Source organism: Gopherus flavomarginatus, chromosome 14 (assembly GCF_025201925.1).
Source record: "Gopherus flavomarginatus isolate rGopFla2 chromosome 14, rGopFla2.mat.asm, whole genome shotgun sequence".
Classification (NCBI taxonomy): domain Eukaryota; kingdom Metazoa; phylum Chordata; order Testudines; family Testudinidae; genus Gopherus; species Gopherus flavomarginatus.
The window spans coordinates 21352502-21378846 of NC_066630.1; the positions used below are offsets into that span (position 1 = coordinate 21352502).

At 38.2% G+C, this 26345-nt stretch overlaps 1 protein-coding gene and 1 long non-coding RNA gene across 6 annotated transcripts in view; one reads left to right on the forward strand and one right to left on the reverse strand.

The window, feature by feature from the left end:
* LOC127034375 (uncharacterized) overlaps window positions 1-25136 on the forward strand; it is a 30611-nt gene extending 5475 nt beyond the window's left edge. Inside the window, exons 4-6 of one of the 2 annotated variants that reach the window (XR_007769374.1) lie at window positions 7119-7190; window positions 13975-14080; window positions 25077-25136. This is a non-coding gene — a long non-coding RNA (uncharacterized LOC127034375). Of the gene's footprint in view, window positions 1-3591; window positions 3751-7118; window positions 7191-13974; window positions 14081-25076 lie in introns of those variants that run through there. The other variant, XR_007769373.1, reaches the window with a different exon arrangement.
* Window positions 3061-26345, reverse strand: part of ZNF507 (zinc finger protein 507) — a 40994-nt gene continuing 17709 nt past the window's right edge. For 3 of the 4 annotated variants that reach the window (XM_050923058.1, XM_050923056.1, XM_050923057.1), the window contains 3 exons: window positions 13958-14062; window positions 7554-7688; window positions 3061-7398 (listed from right to left, as the gene is read on the reverse strand). In XM_050923058.1, coding sequence (XP_050779015.1) covers window positions 7032-7398; window positions 7554-7688; window positions 13958-14062 — 607 coding nt within the window. In that variant the 3' untranslated portion in view covers window positions 3061-7031. The remainder of the gene's footprint in view (window positions 7399-7553; window positions 7689-13957; window positions 14063-26345) is intronic. The other variant, XM_050923059.1, reaches the window with a different exon arrangement.

Genomic DNA, 26345 nt, shown 5'->3' on the forward strand with positions numbered 1-26345 from the left:
TCAGAGCTGCACCCTATGAGCAGCCAAACAAAACAAAAACTTAGCTGGCCAATCAGAGTACAGCACAAAAAATACTTAAAGAGCTCAGGAGCACAGTAACTCATGGAGGTTGGTGCCCAAGGGGATCATCCCATGTGCTCACCCCTGGAACAGGCTGTGTCTGTGGGGATGGCATATGGTCTGGTCAGCACTAGGAGGTATAAGCTGCTCAAACATGCTCTGTGCAGAGATTTTAATGATTATACTCAAGTCTCTACTTAGCATGTTCAAACTATTTTTTTTTCCAAAGGCCAAATTTTTGCAGATTTTCAAGGGGATGGCAAAAGGCACATGCCTGACACAAAGACCACCTTCTGCCAAATTTCATGTCCCTGCTCCAAAGAATGGGTGCAAAGAAAAGGTCACCAGACTTTAACATTGGAAAAATAACCTAATTTAAAGTAAATTTATAATACTACACGATGTCTTATAAAAATGGAAATAATGTCACTCTTGTCTAAAAGCCTTCTCTACAGGAAAATTTGTACCAATTTAACTAAATCGATTTAGAAATTGAACTAACTAAATTGCAGCTCTTTTGTATGGACATTACTTAAATCAGTATAATTTTCTCATGTGGATAAGATGTTAGGCAACTTCTTGTTCATAGGTGATAACTGCTTTTGACGACTGTCACTCTGTCTTTCCCTGCACTTTGAGAAATTTAAGATCTCAGATCTGTAATCTTTTAACAAGGTAGCCAGCAGAAGGCAGTAATCAACCATATGGTGACTCCAGCTAGCCCGTTGTAGGACAGGGACATCATTCATGAACAGATCCTGACTTTTTTTTTTAAACTAATATTTGCCAAAAACTATAATTTGAACAAAATATTCAACCTGGGGGTTGATCTGTTGACTGGTTACTATTTTTATATGCAGGGACATGTACATTGTATGGCATTGTTGCTGATACCTGCCTGGATGATAAACATTTGAAACAGTAGAAAAACAAAAAACAAGTTATTAATCATTTGTTACAGTAGCATCCTAAGACTCTAATTTGGACCTCATATTAGGTTCTGTACAAACACAGATGCAGAGACTATCTTTGTCAGGGGATTTATAATTACCTTCTGATTTGAATTTTCCAATGAATTCATTCATGTTAAAGTTGTTGATACTCTGGGAATTCATGAATTCGTCTCAGTTGTCCAAATACTCTTGAACAGCATGACCTTGTGAATTACAGATGAAGGAATTTAGAGCTTTTATTCATGAAGATATTTACAAATCAGTTTTGTTATTCAACCAGCTCAATTAGATACCCACATTGGAAACTGAGCCTAGGTATCAGGCTTTGTGTAAAATGCCACACAAGCTTTAATGAGTACAAGTAATCAGGACCTCACTTTTAGATCTCATTGGATAGATATCAACTATTGCCTCTCCTAGCATTAGGCAACTATATTGGTTCAACATTACTATGAGAGAAGAATCACTTTGAGTTGCCAACACAGCTTTCTGGAGCATTCTGGGTTCTACCGGAATTCTTCAAACTAAATACTGACCAGGTCCCATCCCAGTTTAGCATATGCAGTATGAGATAATCATATCCCAAGATGGTATATTATCCATTTTCCAGAAAGGAATTCACTTAAATCACTTACACAGTGCTGACAAAACTTCCTTTGTCTGCTGTGTTGGTCTTGTTGGGTCGGTGATAGAATTTGAACTGAGGACTGGCACTTTTATACTATAAAATAAAGGAAATACTGAGTGGAATAAGTTTTAACCATGACTTGTTCTAGGACCTCTTATGGCCCACTGGGGATCTTAGATAACCTTGTCTAATCACATTAAAGTTAATCATGTGGCAGTGCTTTAAAATGAAAGATTGTATCACTGTGTAATTGGATATATTGTATTTTTATGACAAGAAACCAATTGTCTTGACTTAGTCTTCTAGTCCTTTTGCAAATAAGATACCTCATGTAGCTGGTTTGAGATCTATATCAATCTTACATATTGTTTCATACAATTTTAAAATTAACTATTGTCCAACATTAAAACTATAACCATGTTTATACTTAAATACTTAGTTTAAGTATTTCTAAAATTAGAATTCAGAACTGGGTCATGAAAAGACTACAGGATATTCTAATTATAGCTTGAGGATTCTAAAGATACATTAAAAATACAGCTGTAAATGTTAAATTTTTACACAGTTTTTTTGATCTCTTAACCCTTTGCCAAACTGAGTATAATTTTTATTTACAAAGTGCCACCATTTTGCACATTTTGGGGTCCATGTATATAAGTGTGTGTGTGTTTCACTCATATACAGGATAAGATCTCAGAATAAACCCAAACCACCCAATCTTTCACAAAAAGCCCAAAGAGACTTAACACAGTGCCCTTTAAGAGCAACAATTCCTGCCATTAGAAGCAGCAGCATGGGTGGCACATTAGTGGATGAGTGAATGCCAGAGTTAGGGACTGTAGAGTATGGGAACTGAGGAATTATGGACTCCACAGAGTGCAGCATTAGGTCACTTTGTTCTTAGCACTAAATATCGTAAGAGCTACAATACCATGATAAGGGTCAGCAGGAGTTAATCTGTACAGAAGAGAAGTAATTTTATTCACATCAATGGAGAAAAAAGTAAAGGTATATACAGAATATGGATAAATAAGGAAGAATAATTATTTTCAAGAAACTGATCTACGTAAAATGTATGTACTTTGTAAAGGGAAGGAAATCATGCTATTTTGTTCTCCATGTCCCCTGAAGGCAGGACAGGAATTTGCTACAAAGGAGACGAAGTTTTTCCTACTATCTAAGATAACTATGAGGATAGTTAAAGTACTGGAATAGATTCGCAAGGGGGTTGTGCCTCTACATAAGAAAGGCATTCTGCTTATATAAAGCATCATGATCTCTGCCTGGGTGTTCAGATTGGATTTGCACACCCATTTCAAAAGGTGTAGTTTTCTTCCACCTTACCAAGCATTGGCTCAGTATTTACTTCCCCCGTTAAATATTTGTCTCATACTGTACAAATAAAAGCAGAACACTAAGAAGTGTTTAACAAAAAAGTTTATTACCAAAATACAATATTAAAGTCAATACATGACAAATTCCTGTAAAGCAAAATAAATTATTGTAACGTACAGTATTTCAGAAGGTAGTTAAAGTAGTACTACAGACTTGCTTCATAGTTCCAAACAGACAATCTGTTCTATTAGGAACACAATCCTACAGAGAGCTTAAGGCATGCAGCTTAATGTGCTGGATAGTTTTATAAAATGCAATTCATCCTATTTTAATAAGATACAGTGTCAAAAGTAACTGCAGTCTTTATGTCAGTTTTCTAATTTTTTTTAAACTTTGGCTATAAAAAGCACTGCCATAGTGTTACAATACCTTTTCTTAAAAAAATACATGTACTCATGTCCATGAATATCAAACGCAAATGTAAATTTCTATTAAATATATTCATCAATACTTTTGAGCACCCACTGTACATTTTTATTTTATTTTAATGATTAAATAAGTGCTTGGGACAGGAGAATACAGTAACTCTGGCTGAATCCCAATCTCTCTTTCTAGGCCAAGTACAAAGTAGAAAGCTACAATGGAAGATTATAGATCCCCAGCTATTTCATGAGTAGAAAATGGGAATTTCCTCCATAACAGAATTGTAGGTATCTAGAACAAAGGCTTTAAGTTATAGTCCATGTCACTGAATAAAAAGAAAAACCAATAGCACAGCAAGTATGATAATTTGCTAGTTCTGTGTGCCAGTAGCATCTCAAAATATTTGTAAATTCTCAAAGGAATGGGAACATTGAAATGGTGTAACCCTGAAAAGTGCTGTTAAAACAAACCCAAAACATGCAAACAAACCAATCAACACAACACTTTCCAAAGCAGGTATCATGATCAGAATACTTGCTTTCAGGAACTGATTCTGTAATCATTCCACATTCATAGTTTCTGTTAAAGTCAAGGGGGAATTTTGAATGTGAATCGATGGCAGCATGGGGACAATCAATAAGGAATTTTTCTCTATGAAGATTATTTTCTGCAGGCTAGCAAGTAATTATTTCTTGGCAGTTGTAGTATTTATCCTAGTCAGTTTTTAGAAGGCCCTCCCACCCCCTTCTGCTGCTTTAGAACAACACATGGTTAACCAAAGATTACTCACACAAATAATGAGATGGTAAAGAACACGCTGTAAATAGCTATACCTTGGTTTGTAGTTCCAATATATTACAATGGGTCTTGCTGCATTATATTGTAACACTGCACTCAGAAAAAACATGACTAAAAAGTTCGACTTTGTAAATCTGGGCTCCCTGCCATCTTCTAGCTCATGCCTCCAAGTTCTTCACCTTACATTAGTGTAACAACTTCAAAATGCATGATCCATTATGGGAAGAAATTAAGTTAAGGTCAAGGCACACTGTAGTTTCGATGAGTTTAAAACAGGAATTTAAAATACAAATTACTGTGGCCTCTCTGAAATTTTTATATTTACCAGATTTTCAAATGACTGCAATAAATGGGATTTGTAAATACAGGATCTGGAATGTTAGAATGCACTCTGTGATCTCAGATATTAAAAATGTGCCCAATTTCCTGTTTTTTAAACAGAATTCTACAGGAAGGATACAATATTGGTCTCAATACTGGTCACTAAGACAACACCAGTACCCTAATTAAATATTTTCCACCTCTGATTGAAATTGTTCATTGTAATCATGTTTTTAAAGTGTCAAATTAGCCTGTATGAATATGAAAAATTCCCTTCTGATTGGCCCTTGTATATTCTATTTTAGTAAAAAATGTAAAACATACAGAAGTTACTTTACATTTTTATTTAAAATATGTGAAATGTACTATGTTTAGTTCATGGATAGGTAAAACCTATTAGTGTAATGGGCTGTATGATGATAGATCTTTACCAATTTTTAAAATAACTTTTGTACATCTAACCTAATTTATAACCAAATTAATAGGACTACTTACATGTAGAAAAAGTTCAAAATTTTTAAAAACAAACCCACTTTAAAAGATCACCAGTACAGCTTGAAATACAACTCTGCCCTTTATCCAGCCTTTATACCCTGGGTTGCTTCTTAAAAGTAAAGTTGTATACAAAAAGCTATCCTCTTTTTGTTTCCTGTTTGACCAGCTCCACTGTCCACAGGAGAACTTAGAAAATTAACACAGAAATAGCACCATGAAGACTGTACGCTACTCATACACCAGCTTTTCAGATTTCTATAGTTGTAGCTTATTTCTGCTAAAAAATGTATAAATAGGTAATAAATACAAAAAAGTTCTGCATCACTCTTTAAAACAATAGTGTACTAACCATTTTTAACAAATGAGCAACTAACCCAGGATAACTGAACTGAGATGCCAACAACTGGGCATGCTTCCATGCAATTACAGTTTTGAAGCTACTTTTAAACCAAAATTGAATGTTTCAAACTTCATCAGAATGTTTTAGTCTGACTGCTAAAGGGCTCCTTTTCAAATGTTACACTTTTTTTGTAGCAAGTATATACTAAAACACAATTTTAGGGGCCAACTTTACAAGTGATTTGGGCAGAATTCCCTGGCAATTAGCCTGCATACTGAAATTCTCATCCACATATAAACTGATGTAGGTCATTTAAACTACATGAAAGATCAGCATTATAATTTTAGAAGCAAAATGTTTTTAAAAAGGAAGAAATTTCTAAGGGTTGCTTTAAAAATACAAGACAGCAATTATCAAGTTCCCTTTGTGAATCCTTATCACATGCATCAGTAATGTTTACTCCATTAACCATCATAGATCCTGTTACTTTCTATTTTGGTGCAACGGAGGAAAGGTTGTTTCCACAAAGCAGGTCAATTTTTACTTAGAAATTATTTTTGCTGAATTCTCTTATTGTGAAATTTGAAGCATTTTATGTGAAAAGATTAGTATACCTCTTGAGTAATTATTTCAACAGACAGTGTTAGAGCCAGACTTTTCTAGGTACTTAGGCACTTAAAGATGTAGGTAGGCACCTACTGCAATTTTCAAAAGTGGCTATGCACCGAGTGCTTTTGAAAATCCCACTAGGCGCCTATCTATATCTTTAGGGCCTAAGTACCTTGAAAAATCTGGCCTTTTGTCAATTACATTTCTGGTGATTGCCTGTTCCCACCCCAAAATTACAGCACTCATTATGTACTGACATGAAAATGTCACTAGTAAAAATGCCAATTTATATCATGATCCACTTGCTTTTAGAGGTTTGGCTGAATATTTTAAAGAAAGACATTAAACAATGGGTCATATGAATTTAACATGTCTAAAATAAGATCTTGTATTTACTTAGGATCTAGCTAAATAATTGGCAAGATACCTACTGCCTTCAAGCCACTCAGCTTCTGCTGCCTTGAACTGGCTCTTTCTATTAGTGACAGAAGGAATACCATCCAGTACTGTTTATTCAGAAAACAACTGTTAAGCTGGGAAGAGTAAGGCCTTAAAAATAAATCAGGAGCACCCACTTCACCATCTACCCCTTAGAATTGAACAGTAAATTTTAGGTGAGCATTAATTCATAACCTGTATCTGGCCCAATGTCCTTTGCATTGAAGGAAAAACAATTGCCTGAAATGAGTTTCACATCCTTAACTAAATACTATCAAGGCACAAAAAAAAAAGCCTTTTGAATTGAGCTAATACCTTGTTTAGCTGCTGAGTTTGAATTTCTTATTGTGCTAATGCACTTTGGATTAACACCAGGCATTGAGAAATCCAGACTCTTGGCATCACAGGGAGGGATAAAGGGTTAGATGGATCATTCCACAGTTTCCCCAAAATGGAGTATTTAAAGGTTTTAGCTAATTAAATTATGTCCGTAATTGCAACAAAGACTCAGTTGGGAAATCAGTACATTTTACTTGCGTTTCCTCTCTTGAGCAAGTATCTCAGGCAACATTAGCAAAGAAAGAAAAAACCCATTTTAGGAAAGCCTCTTCTTTTTAGCTGATAGTTTGATCTAGTTGGAGTTCTGAATTGCACTGTGGTCCTTATTTAGAATGATGTTTATGATTTCACCTTCATGTTCTTTCATATGATCCAACAGATTTTCTTTGTTGGTGGACTCAAACCCACAAATACAACAGCAGAAGAGTAGAACACAGTATTCGGTGCCAAGGTGAGGCTGACTGGAGTTCTTTTCCAAATTGCATGAGGTATTAATCGTTGGATTAAGTTTTTGATTTTCATTAGAACCTGAAATTTCATTAGTAGTCTTATTAACGGACTCTGAAAATGACATCAAGTTCTCTGAACTCTCTAGAACAGGTACTAAACTTTCATCAGTGCTTTCTAATAGAGTCTTTCCAGGTAGCTGCCCTTGAAACCTAAAAAATAAACAAAGTTTTTTTTTTAAAAAGTCATAGTAATTTTTTTTGTTTAAATTTGCAGATTGTAGTTTATCTTGGGTCAATGTTGGGTGCTTTCAAAAAGTCTAGATTAAGGATTCTAGTTTGTAAGGAAGTGTCATACATACACACACCTGCCGCTTTGTGAAATTGCATCATTAATAGCCTTGTTCACTTGTTCATAATTATAATTTTGGTCACTTGCATGTTTCCACATATGGGACTTCAGGGAAGGAGGGTGACTGCATACATATCCACAAAGAGAACATCTGAAAAACAATGAGGGTAAGAGAAGGTATTTAAAGTGAAGTCAAATAACTCACTTTTTAAACTAAATTTTCTAAAACAGGCCAAATGAGATAATACAGCTGAGAATTACGGTTATTTCCTTTCTCTCCTAACGTTTGGTCAAAGAGAAATTTCTCCATGTTGCAGCAATTTCAAGATGTCATAATAATTTAATGCCAATATAAATAAAGCATGTCAACCCTTCCTTGTTTTAAGTTTATACCCCGGCCAAGTAAATGTAGTTCAGAATAAAACTTTGCATGGAACATCTCGTATTTACAAAATATTTAAAGCAAATCAAAACAAAAAATGTAGAATGCTACTATCAATTTGGCCATTTAAAAAAAAAAAAAGCAATTTGAATACTATAAAAATGCAATAGTTCTGATCACTTCAACTCACCTTCCATTTTAGAAATGAAATTCAGTGTGAAATAATAAATAAATGTAGATTATTGTCTTCTGATATTTTAAGGAAAACACAAAACAAATAGCCAGAAACAGTGAATTCTGAAAGTTTGCTACTGTGCATGTACAATAATTTTTTTCTCCATTAAATTTAGTTTGTGTTCCTAATTGATATTTAATTGACACAGCAGACATTTTTATACCATTCCTGATTACATTTTGTAAGAACAAAAGTATATAAATAGCAAAGGTTGGTAAATAAAGGAAAACATGGGAATTTGTAACAAACGTGACACTGCAATATTTCCTTTTCTTGCTTCTTCATTATCCCATTATCCCTCCCTTCTCAAAACTAGTTACAAATTAAGATTACTGAAAAACCCTTTGAAAAAGTCTAACAAAACCATAATGTATTATGGAATTCAACTGGATGATTAAAAAACCTTTGGGAAAGTTTCAAAGAATGAGATCTTAAGTATGTTTTTAGATAAATTTGTATAAAATCCTACTCCATGTAATATAGAAACATATTGGTTTAATCCCAATTAAATATAATGGGACTTTTCCATAAATGAAAATAATGAGAATTTTAGAAGTTTTATGGTTAAAGTAATTTTAAGAGAGAAATCTGTTAACACTATACATACATAATAGACAAAAGGATGTGTGATTATGGGAGCATCCATCACTAGCAAGTTGTGAGGCACAGGGGCTGAGGGCTAGGTGCCTCTAGCACTTGAGAAGCTCTCAGTTATCAATAATTAAGATAGTATGCTGAATTTGATTACCATCACAAACTGGCATTTTCACATTTTGTTAGAATTCCAGCCTCAAGTAGTTGTACTCTCAGCTACAGCTAAGAATCTACTTCAGTCACAATTCTGTCACCCTTCAACAACAGTCAATTTTTCCTGTTCAACTATCCCAGTGTCATCTCATGTTATATTATGATGGATTTGTTAAAATGGTTGCCACCTGTCAAAAAGCTTTACTTTTCAGAGGAAAAAATATTTGCTATTAGTATAACATCTGGAAACCCTGATACTGCACCACACAAGTCAATGGGAGTTGTGCCATTGACTTTAATGGCAGCAGGATCAAGCCCCAAATGCAGCAGTCTGAACTTGCGATGGCTGCAATTTCCACTACCTAGAAAACAAAAGAAACGAAATTCTACTTACAGCTCCTCCACAGAATACTGTGGAGAACGCATAATTTGAAAGGTTATATGAAGATATATAGTACACAGTGTACACTACATGCATGTGGCAAGGAAGGCCAGCTCCACTGGCATATAATGAGGCCACGCTTTTTAGCATTACTATCTCTATTATGTATCAGAAAATGTACAATTCTACCCGGGGGTGGAGGAAGGGTTGTTTGTTTAATTTTAATCCTTCTTAGGCAAGTGAGATTTTCAAATTAGAGTCAATGGATGTCTCAGTCTGAATGAAAACTTTACTAGCCAAATCAGATTGCTACATCACAATCCTGCCATTTTAATAAACAAAAACGAATGCACACCTTTAAAATCCCAACTTCCCTCTTAAATCAGTAAAGTATAGCTAAAAGAATGTTTAATTTTGCAAAGTTGAGTGAGGAACAAAAGGTAAAGATGCCCACTCAATCACAACTCCACCCCATGTGCACATGCATTACAACAGTCTTTAATTATATGTTGTTTGTAGCATTGTTATAGCCATGTTGATCCTAGGATATTAGAGACACAAGGTGGGTGAGGTAATATCTTTTATTGGGCGAACATCTGTTTGGTGAAACAAAGAAGCCTTCCAGCTACCCAGAGCTCTTCTTCAGGTCTGGGAAAAGTACTCGGTGTCAAGCTAAAAATACAAGGGGCAACAGATTATTTAGCTTTCAGAGTAGCAGCCGTGTTAGTCTGTATCCGCAAAAAGAACAGGAGTGCTTGTGGCACCTTAGAGACTAACAAATTTATTTCAGCATAAGCTTTCGTGAGCTACAGCTCACTTCTTCGAATGCATAGAATGGAACACACAGACAGGAGATATTTATACATACAGAGAACATGAAAAGGTGGAAGTATGCATACCAACAGGAAGAGTCTAATCAATTGAGATGAGCTATCATCAGCAGGAGAAAAAAAACTTTTGAAGTGATAATTGAGATAACCCATAAAAGGTGTGAGGAGAACTTAACATAGGGAAATAGATTCAATTAGTGTAGTACCCAACCATTCCCAGTCTCTGTTTAAACCTAAGTTAATTGTATCTAATTTGCATATTAATTTGAGTTCATCAATCTCTCTTTGGAGTCTGTTTTTGAAGTTTTTTTGTTGCAAAATTGCCACCTTCAAGTCTGTCACTGAGTGGTTAGAAAGGTTGAAGTGTTCTCCCACTGGTTTTTGAATGTTATGATTCCTGATGTCAGATTTGTGTCCATTTATTCTTTTGTGTAGAGACTGTCCGGTTTGGCCAATTATTTAGATTATTTAGCGTAAGTAGTTAACACATATTGTAAGAGACCATTCAAGTTAACAGGTCACTTCACCTTGAATGGTCTCTTACAATATGTGTTAACTACTTATGCTAAATAATCTGTTCCACTCAGTGTTTAGCTGTGACACTGAGGGTATGTCTACATCTACAATTTTGCAGCGCTGGTTGTTACAGCTGTATTAGTACAGCTGTATAGGGCCAGCGCTGCAGAGTGGCCACGCTTACAGCAACCAGCGCTGCAAGTGGTGTTAGATGTGGCCACACTGCAGCGCTGTTGGGCGGCTTCAAGGGGGGTTCGGGGAAAGCGAGAGCAAACCGGGGAAGGAGACCAGCTTCCCCGCGGTTTGCTCTCGCGTTCCCCGAACCCCCCTGCAAACCGCAGGGAAGGAGACCTGCTTGCACGGAGGTTCGGGGAACGCGAGAGCAAACCGGGGAGGGAGACCAGCTTCCCTGCGGTTTGCTCTCGCGTTCCCCGAACCCCCCTGCAAACCGCAGGGAAGGAGACCTGCTTGCACGGGGCTTCGGGGAACGCGAGAGCAAACCGGGGAAGGAGACCAGCTTCCCCGCGGTTTGCTCTCGCGTTCCCCGAACCCCCCTGCAAACCGCAGGGAAGGAGACCTGCTTGCTCGGGGGTTCGGGGAACGCGAGAGCAAACCGGGGAAGGAGACCTGCTTGATTACCAGAGAGGCTTCCTCAGGTATGCTGGGATACCTGCTTATTCCACGGAGGTCAAGAAAAGCGCTGGTAAGTGTCTACACTTGATTACCAGCGCTGGATCACCAGCGCTGGATCCTCTACACCCGAGACAAAACGGGAGTACGGCCAGCGCTGCAAACAGGGAGTTGCAGCGCTGGTGATGCCCTGCAGATGTGTACACCTCCTAAGTTGCAGCGCTGTAACCCCCTCACCAGCGCTGCAACTTTGTGATGTAGACAAGCCCTGAGTACTTTTCCCAGACCTGAAGAAGAGCTCTGTGTAGCTGGAAAGCTTCTCTCTTTCACCAAACAGAAGTTTGTCCAATAAAAGGTATTACTTCACCTACCTTATGTCTCTAATTACATGCTCACATTAGTGACACAAGGTCACTTTACTGCAGAACCCTTGCCTTATTCAGTGTGCAGGTTCGATAGTACAAACTTACTCAAGTGACAGTTCAATACTTATTTTTGAATACTCATGGTTTAAAGAGCAGACTCCTAGCTCAGTCACTAAGCAACACATTTTTGCTTTCAGGATTACAGAACTATAGGGTTAATGCTACAACCTGCTAATTTCAAATCAAAGCTGAAGGTGCTCAGCAACTTCCAGGATCACTCACTATACTACTTGTCATCCATGGGTCAATATATGAGCATATCGCACAACATGATCCCATAGGAAATATACAAAGTATAATGAGAGGAAAGAAATACACGTAAAAGGAGTTTGCTGTTCTTGGCCAATGTTTTACAGAATGCATTTTTACATTCCACTTTTAGCAAAAGACAATGAAGATTGAGGAAGAGCACTTAATTTCTGCAGTGTGCATTCATCTTGTGGTTCTATATAAGATATAGCTGCTGGAACCTAGGTCATTCTACAGTGGTGTCTAGTACATGGAGATCAGTTTCCTTATTTCTATAACAAATCATACAGAGTTCAGAGTAGCAGCCGTGTTAGTCTGTATCCACAAAAAGAACAGGAGTACTTGTGGCACCTTAGAGACTAACAAATTTATTTCAGCATAAGCTTTGTGGGCTACAGCTCACTTCATCAGATGCACAGAATGGAACATATAGTGAGAAGATATATACATACACACACACACACACATACAGAAAACATGAAAAGGTGGGAGTTGCCCTACCAACTCTAAGAGGCTAATTAATTAAGATGAGCAATTATTAGCAGGAGAAAAAAATCTTTGTAGTGATAATCAAGATGATCCAATTCAGACAGTTTGACAAGAAGGTGTGAGGATATTTAACATGGGGAAATAGATTCAATGTGTGTAATGGCTCAGCCATTCCCAGTCTCTCTCCAAGCCTAAATTGATGGTATCTAGTTTGCATATTAATTCAAGTTCAGCAGTTTCTCCTTGGAGTCGGTTTTCGAAGCTTTTCTGTTGCAAGATTGCCACTTTTAGGTCTGTTACTGAGTGACCAGGGAGACTGAAGTGTTCTCCTACTGATTTTTGAATGTTATGATTCCTGATGTCAGATTTCTGTCCATTTATTTTTTTGTGTAGAGACTGTCCGGTTTGGCCAATGTACATGGCAAAGCGGTATTGCTGGCACATGATGGCATATATCACATTAGTAGATGTGCAGGTGAATGAGCCCCTGATGGCATGGCTGATGTGATTAGGTCCTACGATGAGGTCAGTTGAATAGATGTGTGGACAGAGTTGGCATTGGGCATTGTTGCAAGGATGTATTCCTGGAGATTTCATCACATGACGATCTTTAATTAAAGATTAATCTTTAGTTCCTGGAGACTCCGGGTCAATCCTGGAGGGTTGGCAACACTATACAGACTTCAGTTTAATTTGCCCTACTGGCTTAACCTCTGCTGAATGATTAAATCTCACTGTTCAAGAATGTCCTAAATTGACATACTGTGGAAATTTTCTCACAGCCTTTGACAAAGTGGACCATCAGGGACGTTGAGAGGCCAGAGGTGTGGAAGTTTTCAGTAATATTAGATGACTGCAGAATGCTTTTCTACAGAGTATAGCTGCAGAGTACATAGTGTTTAGTGCTACTAGAAAGCACTCTGGAAAGGAGCATAGTGGGGAGGGTTAGTTTACATTTTGTAGTTGTGAAGATTTTGGATTTTTTTCTTGAGACCACAACTTTTGTATGCATGCGATTTATCCCAATGGCCCTGGTTGCCTGCCCAATCTTCCAGTAGGAGTTATTTAGTTTCTTTGCATTTTTGCCTTCGTCCTAGGTTTTCAACTGCTTGTTGCAAGTTAGCACTGGGTAGCCTTGCTGAAGTATTAGAATTTCATTTATAATAACTTTTTTCCTCAGTATGTAGCATGTGGGAACAGATTACTAATGGTATTTATTTATCAAATATACACAAATATAAGAGACTAGTGAAACTCACGTTCTTTTCTAGGATAACATAATGCAACTCAACGTTTCGTCTCACATGGAGACACTAAGAATACCAAATTAGCTCCAATACTTTTTGCTTTTGTATGAGTGTTAATCAACTGGCAATAGAGAATAAGATAGGCAGAAAAAATAATTCATGACTACCTACCCAAGCTATTTTTTTATTTAGATTACAGAGAAAGCAATGAATCTGAACTCCACTTTGTTTCATAAGGGAACAAAATCACACTACTATGGCTTTTGCCAACTCATAACTGTTACATACTTGTACTGTTCCATTAGCTGCACTGCCTGGTGCTCCTGTGGATGGCGCCTCATATGACATTTCAAACTATTCATATTTGTTGTGGCGAAGTCACATACTCGACATCTGAAGAAATAACAACAAGTAAGTGATCCCAACACCCTGATTGACACAAATTAAAGCTCCAAGAGGTAGCAACAGGATATTTTTGAAAAACTGTGAGCAAGACTAATAATAGTTTACTCAAGTCTAATAGTCATTTTTCATGAGGGGCAATTTCTACCCAGATTTACATCCTGTGAAACTCCACTGAAATCAATGAGTTTCACAAACTCTGAAAAGGGCTCAGATACACCATGTCTATCCCAAGGGTAAGTGTCAGGCTATGTCAGATCAAGGCAAAAGCTTGTGTTTTATAGGTATCGTATGTCATGTTCATGAGTGGATCTCATGCTTCAAGCCTACAAATTCTCCTTACTCCCTATGTTAAGACATCCACACCTTCCCATGTCACTTACATATTATCTTTCCCTTATTAAGAAAAAGTAAGCTCCAGATCATTAGATATCTCTTTACAAAAAAAAAAACAAAAAAAAACTGGAGATGAGATCAACAGGGCTGCAATTAGGTGGCCCTGGACAAAGTTGACACATTAGTGCTTACATATTAGTTTTGTTATTGAACGTTTAATTTAAGTCAAAATATCCCTCCGTGAAAACAAAAACATCCTAGACACCTCAAACTTAGATCTATGGCCATTGCACAATGTACATAAATACCAAAATACTGCAAGTAAAAATCAACTAACCTTCCTATAGATAGCAGATTAAAGCATCTCTTACTAAAACCATTCAACTCAACTAAAATACTATCTGTATATAATTTTCAGGAATTTAGCTATTTCTTAAAAAACAAGATCTTACAGATCAAATATTGTAGATATACACCACTCTTTACTCATTTTATAACTTTTTTTGAACAACCTATAACTAGAATACTTATTACTACATAAGGCATGAAAATCATGTTACCTGCATGGTTATTTCAAAGACATCCAGGAAACAATCCAGTATGTTATCTATGCAATTACAAAATACTTATCTGCCCAAGAACACAAGGTATAATTTGCCTGCTCATTTCCTATTCAAGTCAATAGGACTTAACACATGTCTCAGTATCTGGCCCTAACTATTGCTGATTTGACAGTTACTAAGTAAATAAGTATTCCAATTACATGATTTTTGTTTTGTAACTTAAAATATTAATGAGCATTACAACAAGGACTAACATCTAGACATACCGTACAACAGAAACACAGGGAAAAAGGGAACAGTGGTTAGCCAACTTCTAAAGACTGAGTAGCTTCTCTTGATTTGCAGTTACATACAATATGTAGCACTTTTACAAAAATATAATGTAATAAGCTTTGAGTGGACACCTTTCAACGCCCAGGAGGCAGAAGCAATTTAAATCTTGCCACGAGAGTGTGACATTCTGTACCTTGGGGGAGCACCCTGTAACCCCCCATATTCCTCATCAGTATATAATTGTGATTATTACATACAAAGCAAGCATGCCTTGTAAGATATCAGGGCAAGGTTACGATCTGCTGAAAGTCGTTTCTCTATCCATATATGTATATCAGTAAATACATGTGATGTTACGAGAATTGTGTTGTATTGTTGTCTCTAAAACATGCTGTAAATTGGGGAATCAGCCAGATATTAGCTCCCAGAGGCAACAGCAAGGAAAGTAACCAACGCCCAGGCGGGGTGTGAAACAATCCATCAACAATAATTGTCCAGCAAGGGAGCTACGATTCAATGACTCACCTGCATAAGGCCACACCAAGGGGATTGCTCAACTTTGCCTGAAGACTTAGCAATGCCCCCCAGGCATACCTGGACTTGTGTTCTACAAGCACATGGAATGAGGATATAAAACTGAACACAGGGGGCCCAGGCGTGGCCTTTTCTCCTGCCCCCACCTACGCTGCAAGCAACTAAGGGTATGTCTACACTTGCAGAGTTTTTGCACTGTAAATTTCACCAGTCCGGTGAAAGTAAAGCGCTGGTTTGTGTACTCAATTCCTCAGGTGTCAGAGTGTTTACATTAGCAGCACTTCCAATGCAGATGAGAGCAGCGCTCTAGGGCAGCTATCCCACAGTGCAGCTCTCTCCAGTTTGATGATGATTGGGGGGTGCCTGTGTGTGTGTGATTGCAGGGCACAGCCTCCTCTCACGCAAAGCCTGATAAGCTCCAGTAGCTCAGCATTGCTCCAAGCAGGGGATCATTTGCTCCATAAAGCAGGCATTGTCACCTGGCCAAATAAGTGAACACTTGCCAAGAAAACAGGAAGGGGAGTTTCAAAGTTCCAGAGGCTTTACAAGGGGAGGGGTGGATGTCCGTTTACCTGGCAGCAGAGCGGCTGGCCAGAGTGGTCACCTAAGCACTTTGGGATATCCTCCGGAGGCTAAAAGCTGTGTAAACAGGAAGAATGTGTCTTCACTTGCACATCACTGCAAACGCATCACCAGAAAGGACTGTACGTCTCTCCACGAGGTGGTTTGCTTTTTGCAGTGAAACATCTGAGTTTCATTACGAAAAGTCATTGGCAAGTGTAGACGCTCCCATGTTTTTTGCACAAAAAAGGGACTTTTTCCGCTTTAAATGGCAAGTGTGGACACTTTAAATGGCCTTGTCTACGCTGCCACTTTACAGCACTAAAACTTTCTCGCTCAAGGGTGTGAAAAAAACCCCGCTGAGCGATGCAAGTTTCAGCGCTGTAAAGCGGCAGGGTAGAGAGTGCACCAGTGCTGGCAGCTACTCCCTTTGTGGGGGTGTTCTTTTTTCTTTTTCTCGCAGTGCTGGTGCTGCAACTCTGCAGCAGCGCTTTAACATTGGTAGTGAAGACATACGCTAAAACACTGAGAAGAATACAAGACTCCAACAGCAGGAGGAACAAACTTGTATATTAAGGACTACAATATCTAGTGGGGGTCAGAAACTACTTAATCTAGATATTGTCCAGTCTAACAGGGCTGAGAGTTTATACTCCTGCTTATATTTTCTTTTCTTTTGGTAACTAACTCTGACTTTTTGCCTATCACTTAATATCACTTAAAATCTATCTTTTTTATAGTCAATACATTAATTTAACTGTTTGTCTTTACCGGTGAGCTTGTATGAAGTGTGGGGAAAATCTCAGGTTTTGCAAAGGCTGGTGTATAACCACTTTCCACTGCTGAATAAATAAATTAAGCAGTGCACGATGGTATATGCCTGAGGTACAGTGCTGGGAGGTGGGGGGATTTTACTCTGGTGCCTTTCTTTGTGTGATTCATGAGTGGCTCTGGTAGCATTTGTGCAATCTAACTGGGTGTGGGGCTCCACATGCAGTTGTACTGAGTGATAACAGCACCTGGAGGGGTTTGCTGCTGGTCACTAGCAAGGCATTATGAGACAGTCCAGGCTGGAGAGAGTTAAGGGGGCACAGCAGTCCCACAGTCCCAGGCTGCAACCCGGGGAGATCCTGTCACAGAGACAATGGTCTTTAATTTGTTCCTTAACAGACAACCCTGCCAAAGAAAAAAATCAGAAATCTGTATCCACCACTATTAACTTAGCTAGCTTAAAGACTGATTCATTATGCTGATAGGACAAAACAGACCCTGTGCGTTCTCTCTGCTTTTGACAACAGGCTGCTTGAAACAACACAAACACCCAATACCACTTGGACAAAATGGTTTAAAATGAAAGTGAGAACACATTCAAAATAAACTCAATGTGTATAGAATACCACTCAGAAACTAGATCAGTATATGGGAATAACTTAGATCTTAAATCACTGCATATCTGGCATTTAAGTTTCTCCAGAAATATTCACCTTCACAAAAGCAAGCAGGTCAAAGAGGCTCTCACAAGTTTGTCCTCGCTAAAGCTGATATCCTATGAAACAATAGATTTAATCAAAAGGACTGCAAGATTTACCTATACATTTATTCATTCTGCCTTTCCCCAGGAGCTTTTTTGTCTCCTCAGAACGCTAATCGCTATTTCTCACATACCCCACCTTACACATCTATGTCAAGGCCAAATTTCTGCTCAAAGGAGACTTCAGTAGGTTCTTCTTCATAAACCATAAGCAGGGTAGATAAAAATTGATGTTTTTTTAAAATAAAAAAATCAGATTTTTATTTAAATTGGATTGATTTTAATTTAAATTATAATTTTTAAAAAAAATATTGTTTACAATGAAATCTGAATTTAATACAAGATATGTTAAGACTTAAAACTTATTATAATCTCTTAAAACATTTAAATTAAAAAAAATGCTGAATCCATAAGCCTCTATCAAAAACTTTGAGTCAAAGGCTGCTTTTCTATTTAAAAAAAGAATCAGGAAAAAATCTGACTTTTGAAGTCAAGCTTTGTAAATTATGGCACAATAGGCCATCTACTGTATTAAAGGCTTGATCCTCTCAGGGAAGAGGCGCAGAGCATGCAACCAGAAAGAAGCAACTCTGTTGTCAGAGCAAGAACACTGTCAGAAGAAGGGACAACATTCTTCAGGGTGCAGCCTCTACTGTTGATTTCAAGATCTGAGAACTGGAGAAAAATCTTCTACGGCTGCACATCATTTAAATAAAAAAAAAAAAAAAGACACCCTATTTGGGAATATTTTTGAAGAAATTCCTGTACCTCTGGGTAAAAAACAAATATGCCAAAGGTAAACAATGCAACAAAGAGGAGAAAGGGCCTGGTTGTCAGAATGAAACATTATGAAAAATACTTCAGAAAACAATGACTTTGAAGATGATATGGACATATATCAATCTGGATCAGCTGGTTAGTAAACTTATTTTTGCACCATTCTTATGATCTACCTACCATGTTTTACTATGCTAATAAATTATATCTTAGATGGTCACAAATTTGTGTTTTGGGCAGATTACTTATGAATTTCAAAATATTTATGTTCAAAATATATTTGGTATGTTAGTTTGTGGAACTATTTATTACATTTTTACTGTTACTGCTGGACTTCTGAAATTACGTTTATTGCTCAGTATGATCCTAGGTGAAGATTTCCTGTTTTAAAAGTAAAGTTTATTAGACACATATGAATTTTAACATTTACAATTCTTCTCCCCCCCAGCTGTTTGGTAGGTTACTAGAGATAAGGGTGTAAATAGATTTAGATAATCCTTATGATTTATTAATTATTATCCCTACGTAATTAGGCTGAGAATAAATTATATAATTTTAAACAGTAGTAAACACAGCTGCTGCAGGAGTAATCTTTCATTTACAATCTATTTGTTTTAAAGCAGTGCACTGAGTAACACTCAGTGAGTGACTTTCACTTTTTTAATAGTACATCTCAGAAATAAGGGGTTATTAAGATTCATCATTTGTAATGTCTATAAGTTCAGATTCATCTGCTGTTACCACCAGCAGTGTTTCAACTAAACATACAACAGCCAGTAAATTACTTGTACGAAAAAATCCAAAACAAATCAAAACTTCGTCATACAGTAAAACCATGGACGAGTTCATAACCAGGACCAACAAATTCCAGCAAAGCTCCACAGATGAAAAGATTGCTTGGTTCATTTCTGCAACAAGTTCTCCTTTTCATCGTGTTCAGAACAAATATTTCATTGACATGGTTCAACCATTATGATGAGGCTATATTTCACCTACTGGATCAAACACTGCTGGATGCAGTGTCTCAGAAGGAAATTGAAAAATGTGTAAAAAAACATTGACAGGAAATTCGTTAGTATGAGTCTAGATGGGTGAAGCAACATATACAATTATCTAGGAATATGTGCTTGTGTGACAACAGATGATGGCATTTGTCTATCTTACAGAAACAACTGCTCTATCAGGAAATGCCCATACATTAGAATACTTGAAAGTAGGAGCAGTAAAAGTTATAACAAACTGTGAACAAAACTTCAAGTGTCAAGTGCATAGCTTTGTCACAATGTTGCAAATGTAGCACAGATGAGAAGAAATCTAGAAGAAGATAATGAAGAGAACCTGAAACTTATAACACATGGGCACAGTGATTAAATGATGCATCTTTTAGCCAAATACTTAAATACAATTCCAGGAATAAAGGAAAATGCTGAAATTGCAAAACACTTCCATAACAACCCCTTTGCTTCAGGTTTACTGAAAAGAACAGGAGGATCCAAGCTAATTCTTCGCCAATACATACAATGAAATTCAGTGGTTGACTGTTTTGAACTATTTATTAAGAACTGACCTTTTCTGATGACAATTTGTGAAGAAAAATCATGACAAAATAGATGGAACTATCACAGCCAACATATTTGAAATTGGACTAAAGAGAAATCTAGAAGATATACTGAATACACTGAAACCTACACCTTTACCCTGATATAACATGACCCAATATAACACGAATTCGGATATAACGCGGTAAAGCAGTACTCCGGGAGGGGTGGGGCTACGCACTCTGGCAGATCAAAGCAAGTTTGATATAATGCGGTTTCACCTATAACGCGGTAAGATTTTTTGGCTCCTGAGGACAGCGTTATATCGAGGTAGAGATGTATTTCCGTAGCCTTGGACAAACTGCTGCTGCTGGAATTTGGAAAGAACTTCAAGAGACATTCAAGAAAGAAATACCCAACAACAAAGTTAAATTGCAGGCAGTAAAGAAGCAGATGGCTGAAGCACTTATTCCATTTAGTCTTCTCTACAATATTCTCAACTCAAAGTACCAAGGTAGACGCATAATTGCTCAAGAAGATACTGTTGACATGACATAGGTATCTCATAATCACCCATCAATTATGCCAAACAAAATAAATGTCAAAGACAGAGGTGAACCATTCATACAATACATGTTTGTTGATGATGATTTAAAGATAGTCACACCACTGAACTGGCGGGAGTCACTACTTTAAGCACCTGGGATCAGCGTTTGGTGAAGTACTAAACCAGCTTTCCACTGCAGTAGCTTCTTCTGCAGGCAACAGATATTTTCTTCATTTGGACTAATTCATTCAAAGCTGCAAAATGGACTGGAAGTTGAAAAAGAGGGAAAACTTGTCCTTCTCTTCAAGTCAATGAAAAAAACAAGGAGAGAGAGGATGAGATCTAGTAGTTTTAACAGTGTGGAAAAACAACCTAAGTAACTTAGGAGGCTGTTGTCTCATTTTCAAGAGACTTAGGTGAACAGAAATTTAAGCTCAAGTCACTTTCAATGTAGGCATAAGTGAAAATTTTCCCAGGCTGACATGAAATAATCAGTTTAATTCATTGACTACAGTAAATCCCTCTGTTCCTTTAGTAAATCATTTAATTGTAAATGTGAAACACATTTTGATAAATTTTGTATCCAAAATGTTTGTTAATAAAAAGATTTTATGCTGTTTTGTGTGTTTAAATTCCAATTACCATCCTAATGCAGCTTGACACTAATTATGAGCAAAACGTTAATTGTCTAGTAAATAAGAATTTCATTCACCATTTTCTAACATACTAAAAATGTACAATAAATAAGCATCTGAAAATATTAAGCTATATAATTGCTTAAATAAATGAATATAGATTCATAGACTCTAGGACTGGAAGGGACCTCGAGAGGTCATCGAGTCCAGTCCCCTGCCCTCATGGCAGGACCAAATACTGTCTAGACCATCCCTGATAGACATTTATCTAACTTACTGTTAAATATCTCCAGAGATGGAGATTCCACAACCTCCCTAGGCAATTTATTCCAGTGTTTAACTACCCTGACAGTTAGGAACTTTTTCCTAATGTCCAGCCTAAATCTCCCTTGCTGCAGTTTAAGCCCATTGCTTCTTGTTCTATCATTAGAGGCTAAGGTGAACAAGTTTTCTCCCTCCTCCTGATGACACCTTTTTAGATATCTGAAAACTGCTATCATGTCCCCTCTCAGTCTTCTCTTTTCCAAACTAAATAAACCCAATTCTTTCAGCCTTCCTTCGTAGGTCATGTTCTCAAGACCTTTAGTCATTCTTGTTGCTCTTCTCTGGACCCTCTCCAATTTCTCCACATCTTTCTTGAAATGCAGTGCCCAGAACTGGACACAATACTCCAGTTGAGGCCTAACCAGCGCAGAGTAGAGCGGAAAATGACTTCTTGTGTCTTGTTTACAACACACCTGTTAATGCATCCCAGAACCACGTTTGCTTTTTTTGCAACAGTATCACACTGTTGACTCATATTTAGCTTGTGGTCCACTATGACCCCTGATCTCTTTCTGCCACACTCCTTCCTAGACAGTCTCTTCCCATTCTGTATGTGTGAAAATGATTGTTCCTTCCTAAGTGGAGCACTTTGCATTTGTCTTTATTGAACTTCATCCGGTTCACCTCAGACCATTTCTCCAATTTGTCCAGATCATTTTGAATTTTGATCCTGTCCTCCAAAGCAGTTGCAATCCCTCCCAGTTTGGTATCGTCTGCAAACTTAATAAGCGTACTTTCTATGCCAACATCTAAGTCGTTGATGAAGATACTGAACAGAGCCGGTCCCAAAACAGACCCCTGCGGAACCCCACTTGTTATACCTTTCCAGCAGGATTGGGAGCCATTAATAACTACTCTCTGAGTACGGTTATCCAGCCAGTTATGTACCCACCTTATAGTAGCCCCATCTAAATTGTATTTGCCTAGTTTATCGATAAGAATATCATGCGAGACCGTATCAAATGCCTTACTAAAGTCTAGGTATACCACATCCACCGCTTCTCCCTTATCCACAAGACTCGTTATCCTATCAAAGAAAGCTATCAGATTGGTTTGACATGATCTGTTGTTTACAAATCCATGCTGGCTATTCCCTATCACCTTACCACTTTCCAAGTGTTTTGCAGATGATTTATTTAATTACTTGCTCCATTATCTTCCCTGGCACAGAAGTTAAACTAACTGGTCTGTAGTTTCCTGGGTTGTTTTTATTTCCCTTTTTATAGATGGGCACTATATTTGCCCTTTTCCAGTCTTCTGGAATCTCCCCCATCTCCCATGACTGTCCAAAGATAATAGCTAGAGGCTATAGTGTACTCTCCTTGGTAGCTAAAAGATATACCCAATCTACTGTAAAGGCACTATTTAGTTGTAAATCTACATGTTTTAATGGTTATATCAACCAATAAACATGCACCTTTTTTAGAAAATAAATGAAGTACAAATGGAAAAGTTATTAATATCAATGATTTAAACTGAGGATTTCCTTTTAGTGATTTAAATCAGTTCACCCTGCCCATGTCACCAGTGTCAAGTAACAAGAAATTCCCTGTTCTCTTCAATTTTATTGTTGTGAATTTTAATCCTTTATTGTTTCCTAATCAGGGTGACAGTTATCCATAAAAGTTATTTTGGAACACACACACCAACTTCTGTTGCACCCTTCATCTCGAAGTACAAGAGTATACGTACATCGAAGTGCAGCCAACTGTTGAGTTGGCAGCAGTACAAAACACATGGCAGAACAATGGAGGGAAGACATTCTGGACAAAAATGTGGACAAGTGAAAGGTGCCAGGGAATTTTTAACATGAGCAGACAACATTTCAGCTTTTAAGGTTTTCAGTTTCTTATCTTCAAGATTTCTACAGAGCAAACTTCATGACACTCAATTTATTAACCATTTGAGGCTTAAGAGCAGAGGCTTAAACTCCTCAGGGTTGTGCTCATCATTCTAGAGACTCTAGATATTCCAAATTCAATGCCTAGTTTAAATAAATAATCTCCTTTTGGCTAACGCTTATATATAGCTTTGCCCAATCATTTCTCACTTTTAAGAGGTGCTGAAGTATCTTGCAATGATGTGCATAGAACTTACCCCCTGGAATAACAAAATACTTATGGGTAAACAGGAAAAAAATTGGAAGCTAAACAGCAATTTTTAGGGACACAATATTTGATTATCTAGTTGTAGGTGTATAATTATTATTACGATGTAAGGCCATTCCATAAATAATTATTCACTTTTTAAAACCTCCCCACCAGCCCTTCTCACAGGATGATGCAAGATGTTCTGTTCTTAGTCTAGCACTGAGGATCTCAAACTGTGGTTCAGAGAGCATTTGGTAGGATCTGATGAGAGCTGACTGATCTCAGTGTGCTGGTTCTTCTTGTTTCTAGTTTCTATGGTGCATTAAAAACAGTTAAAAACCCCACTTTAATATGACATTTCCACGTAAGCAATCATTGTAGCTGTCATGGGAATATTATGGGATTGTGAATGGCTGGGCAGGTGTCCATTATCTACCATGGTGTGATCCATACTGTGGAAAGGTTTGAGAACCCCTGGTCTATCTGATTGAGATTAGTCCAATCTCTGTGTTATTTGAAAACTTCATACTGAGGTGAGGTGTCAAAGTAAATTTCAAAGGTTATCAGATGAAATATGAATAATATTAGTCACGAACAGCTGATTATCAGAAGCTGGTGGAGCTATAATAGCTAGATAGTCGTTATAATATGGCTGCATATTACCGATTGCCGTAAAACCTGCTACAAAGTGTCCTAACCATGCGTTTCAGAAAGCAGAACGAGTAATAATACAGGCTTCTGTGGGATTAATTCAGACACACATGGGATATGGGGCTCTCCGCAACCTCTGCTCTTCCTGCTTCAGGCCAAGCAACAATGGGGCGAAGGAAGATTCTGAGGCAGGAAAGGGTGGGAGGTTGAGCAGGGGAGCACTGTGGGGGTGGTAAGAGAGTTGGGAGGAGATTTAGTGGTTTTAGGAAGTGTTTTTCTGGGTCTGATGGAGGAAGGAGGTGGGTTTCTAAGTCTGGGGAGAATATCCTCAAATACGGGAGAAGGTGACTTAGGTGTACAGAGGTTGTTAGGAAGTGAAGAGATTGAGCTAAAGGATAGATAGGAAGTGTTCCTGAGCCTGGTTGGGGATGTTAGCAGAAAGGTGTGGAAGTTATTCTGGAGTAGTTTGACATGAGAGTTTGCATGGGGAGGGTAGGAAGTGGGTGAGGACAGGAAAGGAGGAATTCTGGTACCTTCCACCTCAGTACTTATTTCAAGAACCAGCCATCTCTGATTGTAGCTGATATTTTCTGTTTTGTTCCTTTCTTTCCTGCTGGAACCCTGGTTTTCCTCTTCACTTTCAAGTTTGAATGAAGAACTCTTGGGAATCTAAAGGAGGGACACCCCCCACCCCAATAAAAAGGCTCTTCTTATAAGTCTTTGATTCTAAAGCAAATCTCTTAAGTTTTACCAGATCTCTGTGAAGACACTATGACATCCCACATTTGGCTTTGTAACAAAACATCTTCCAGCTGCCTGAAGTATACTTTTGGAAAAAACATTCTAGAATACCAATACTGAAGCACTGTCACAAACAAATTATGGTTTTTTTCTGTATAACACAATGCAGCTGGCTGAGTCACAGACAGTGGGATTTGAACCTGAGACCTCAATATCTAAAAACCTAAAGGCCAAGTTGTACTGGCTCAAAGCCTGTACAGACTCTAACTTCTGCTTTCCAGCCACTATAGAGGGATAAAGTGCCACACTGAGTGAGTATGAATTACATTTGTTTGAATCTATACAATAAACAATGGAAAACTGCAATAGAAAAGGAACTATTATTTAAAAAAAAAGCAAGAGGCAAGAGTAGTACACACTACTAACACAAATTATAGAAGCTTCTATATAGACCTATGAGGAAATTATTAAAATGTCTCTTATCTAAGATTGGTAACAATGAACCTATTGAAAACCTATGGGAAAACGGAGTGGTGTAGGGGCAAAGTACAGGGCAGAATTTTGCAATATCATGCAGTGCCCAATACATCATGGTTAAGGCTTTAGGCTTGTCACAGAAGCCACAGATTCCGTTACTTTCTGTGACTTCTGCAGCGGTCGGTGCATCTGGCTCAGGGGCAGCTCAGGCCAGATGCACCGGCCGCTGCTGGGGCAGTCTTGGGCCACTGGCCCCCACCCCTTCACCCCCCACCAGCAGCAGCAGAGTTTGGGTGTGGGAAGGGGCACAGGACAGGGTGAGGTGGGCTTTGGACAGCGCTTACCTGGAGGGCTCCCCAGAGATGGTGACATCCTCCTTGCTCAGCTGCTATGTGGCAGCATGGCCAGGCAGCTCTGCACGCTCCCTCCTCCCAGAGTGCTGGCTTTGCAGCTCCCACTGGCCGGGACCCTGGGAGCCCCCCAGGTAAGCGCTGCCCAGAGCCCACCTCACTCCATCCTGTGCCCAAACCCCCTGCTCCCTCCCACACCCAAACTCTGCTGCTGCAGGGGGGGAAGTGTGGAACCAGGTAGGAGCTTGCCGGCCCCACCAACCCCATAGCCATGGGTCCCGGGCCATGCATTTTTGTTTACTGCCTGTGACCTGGTCTGTGACTTTTACTAAAAATAGCCATGACT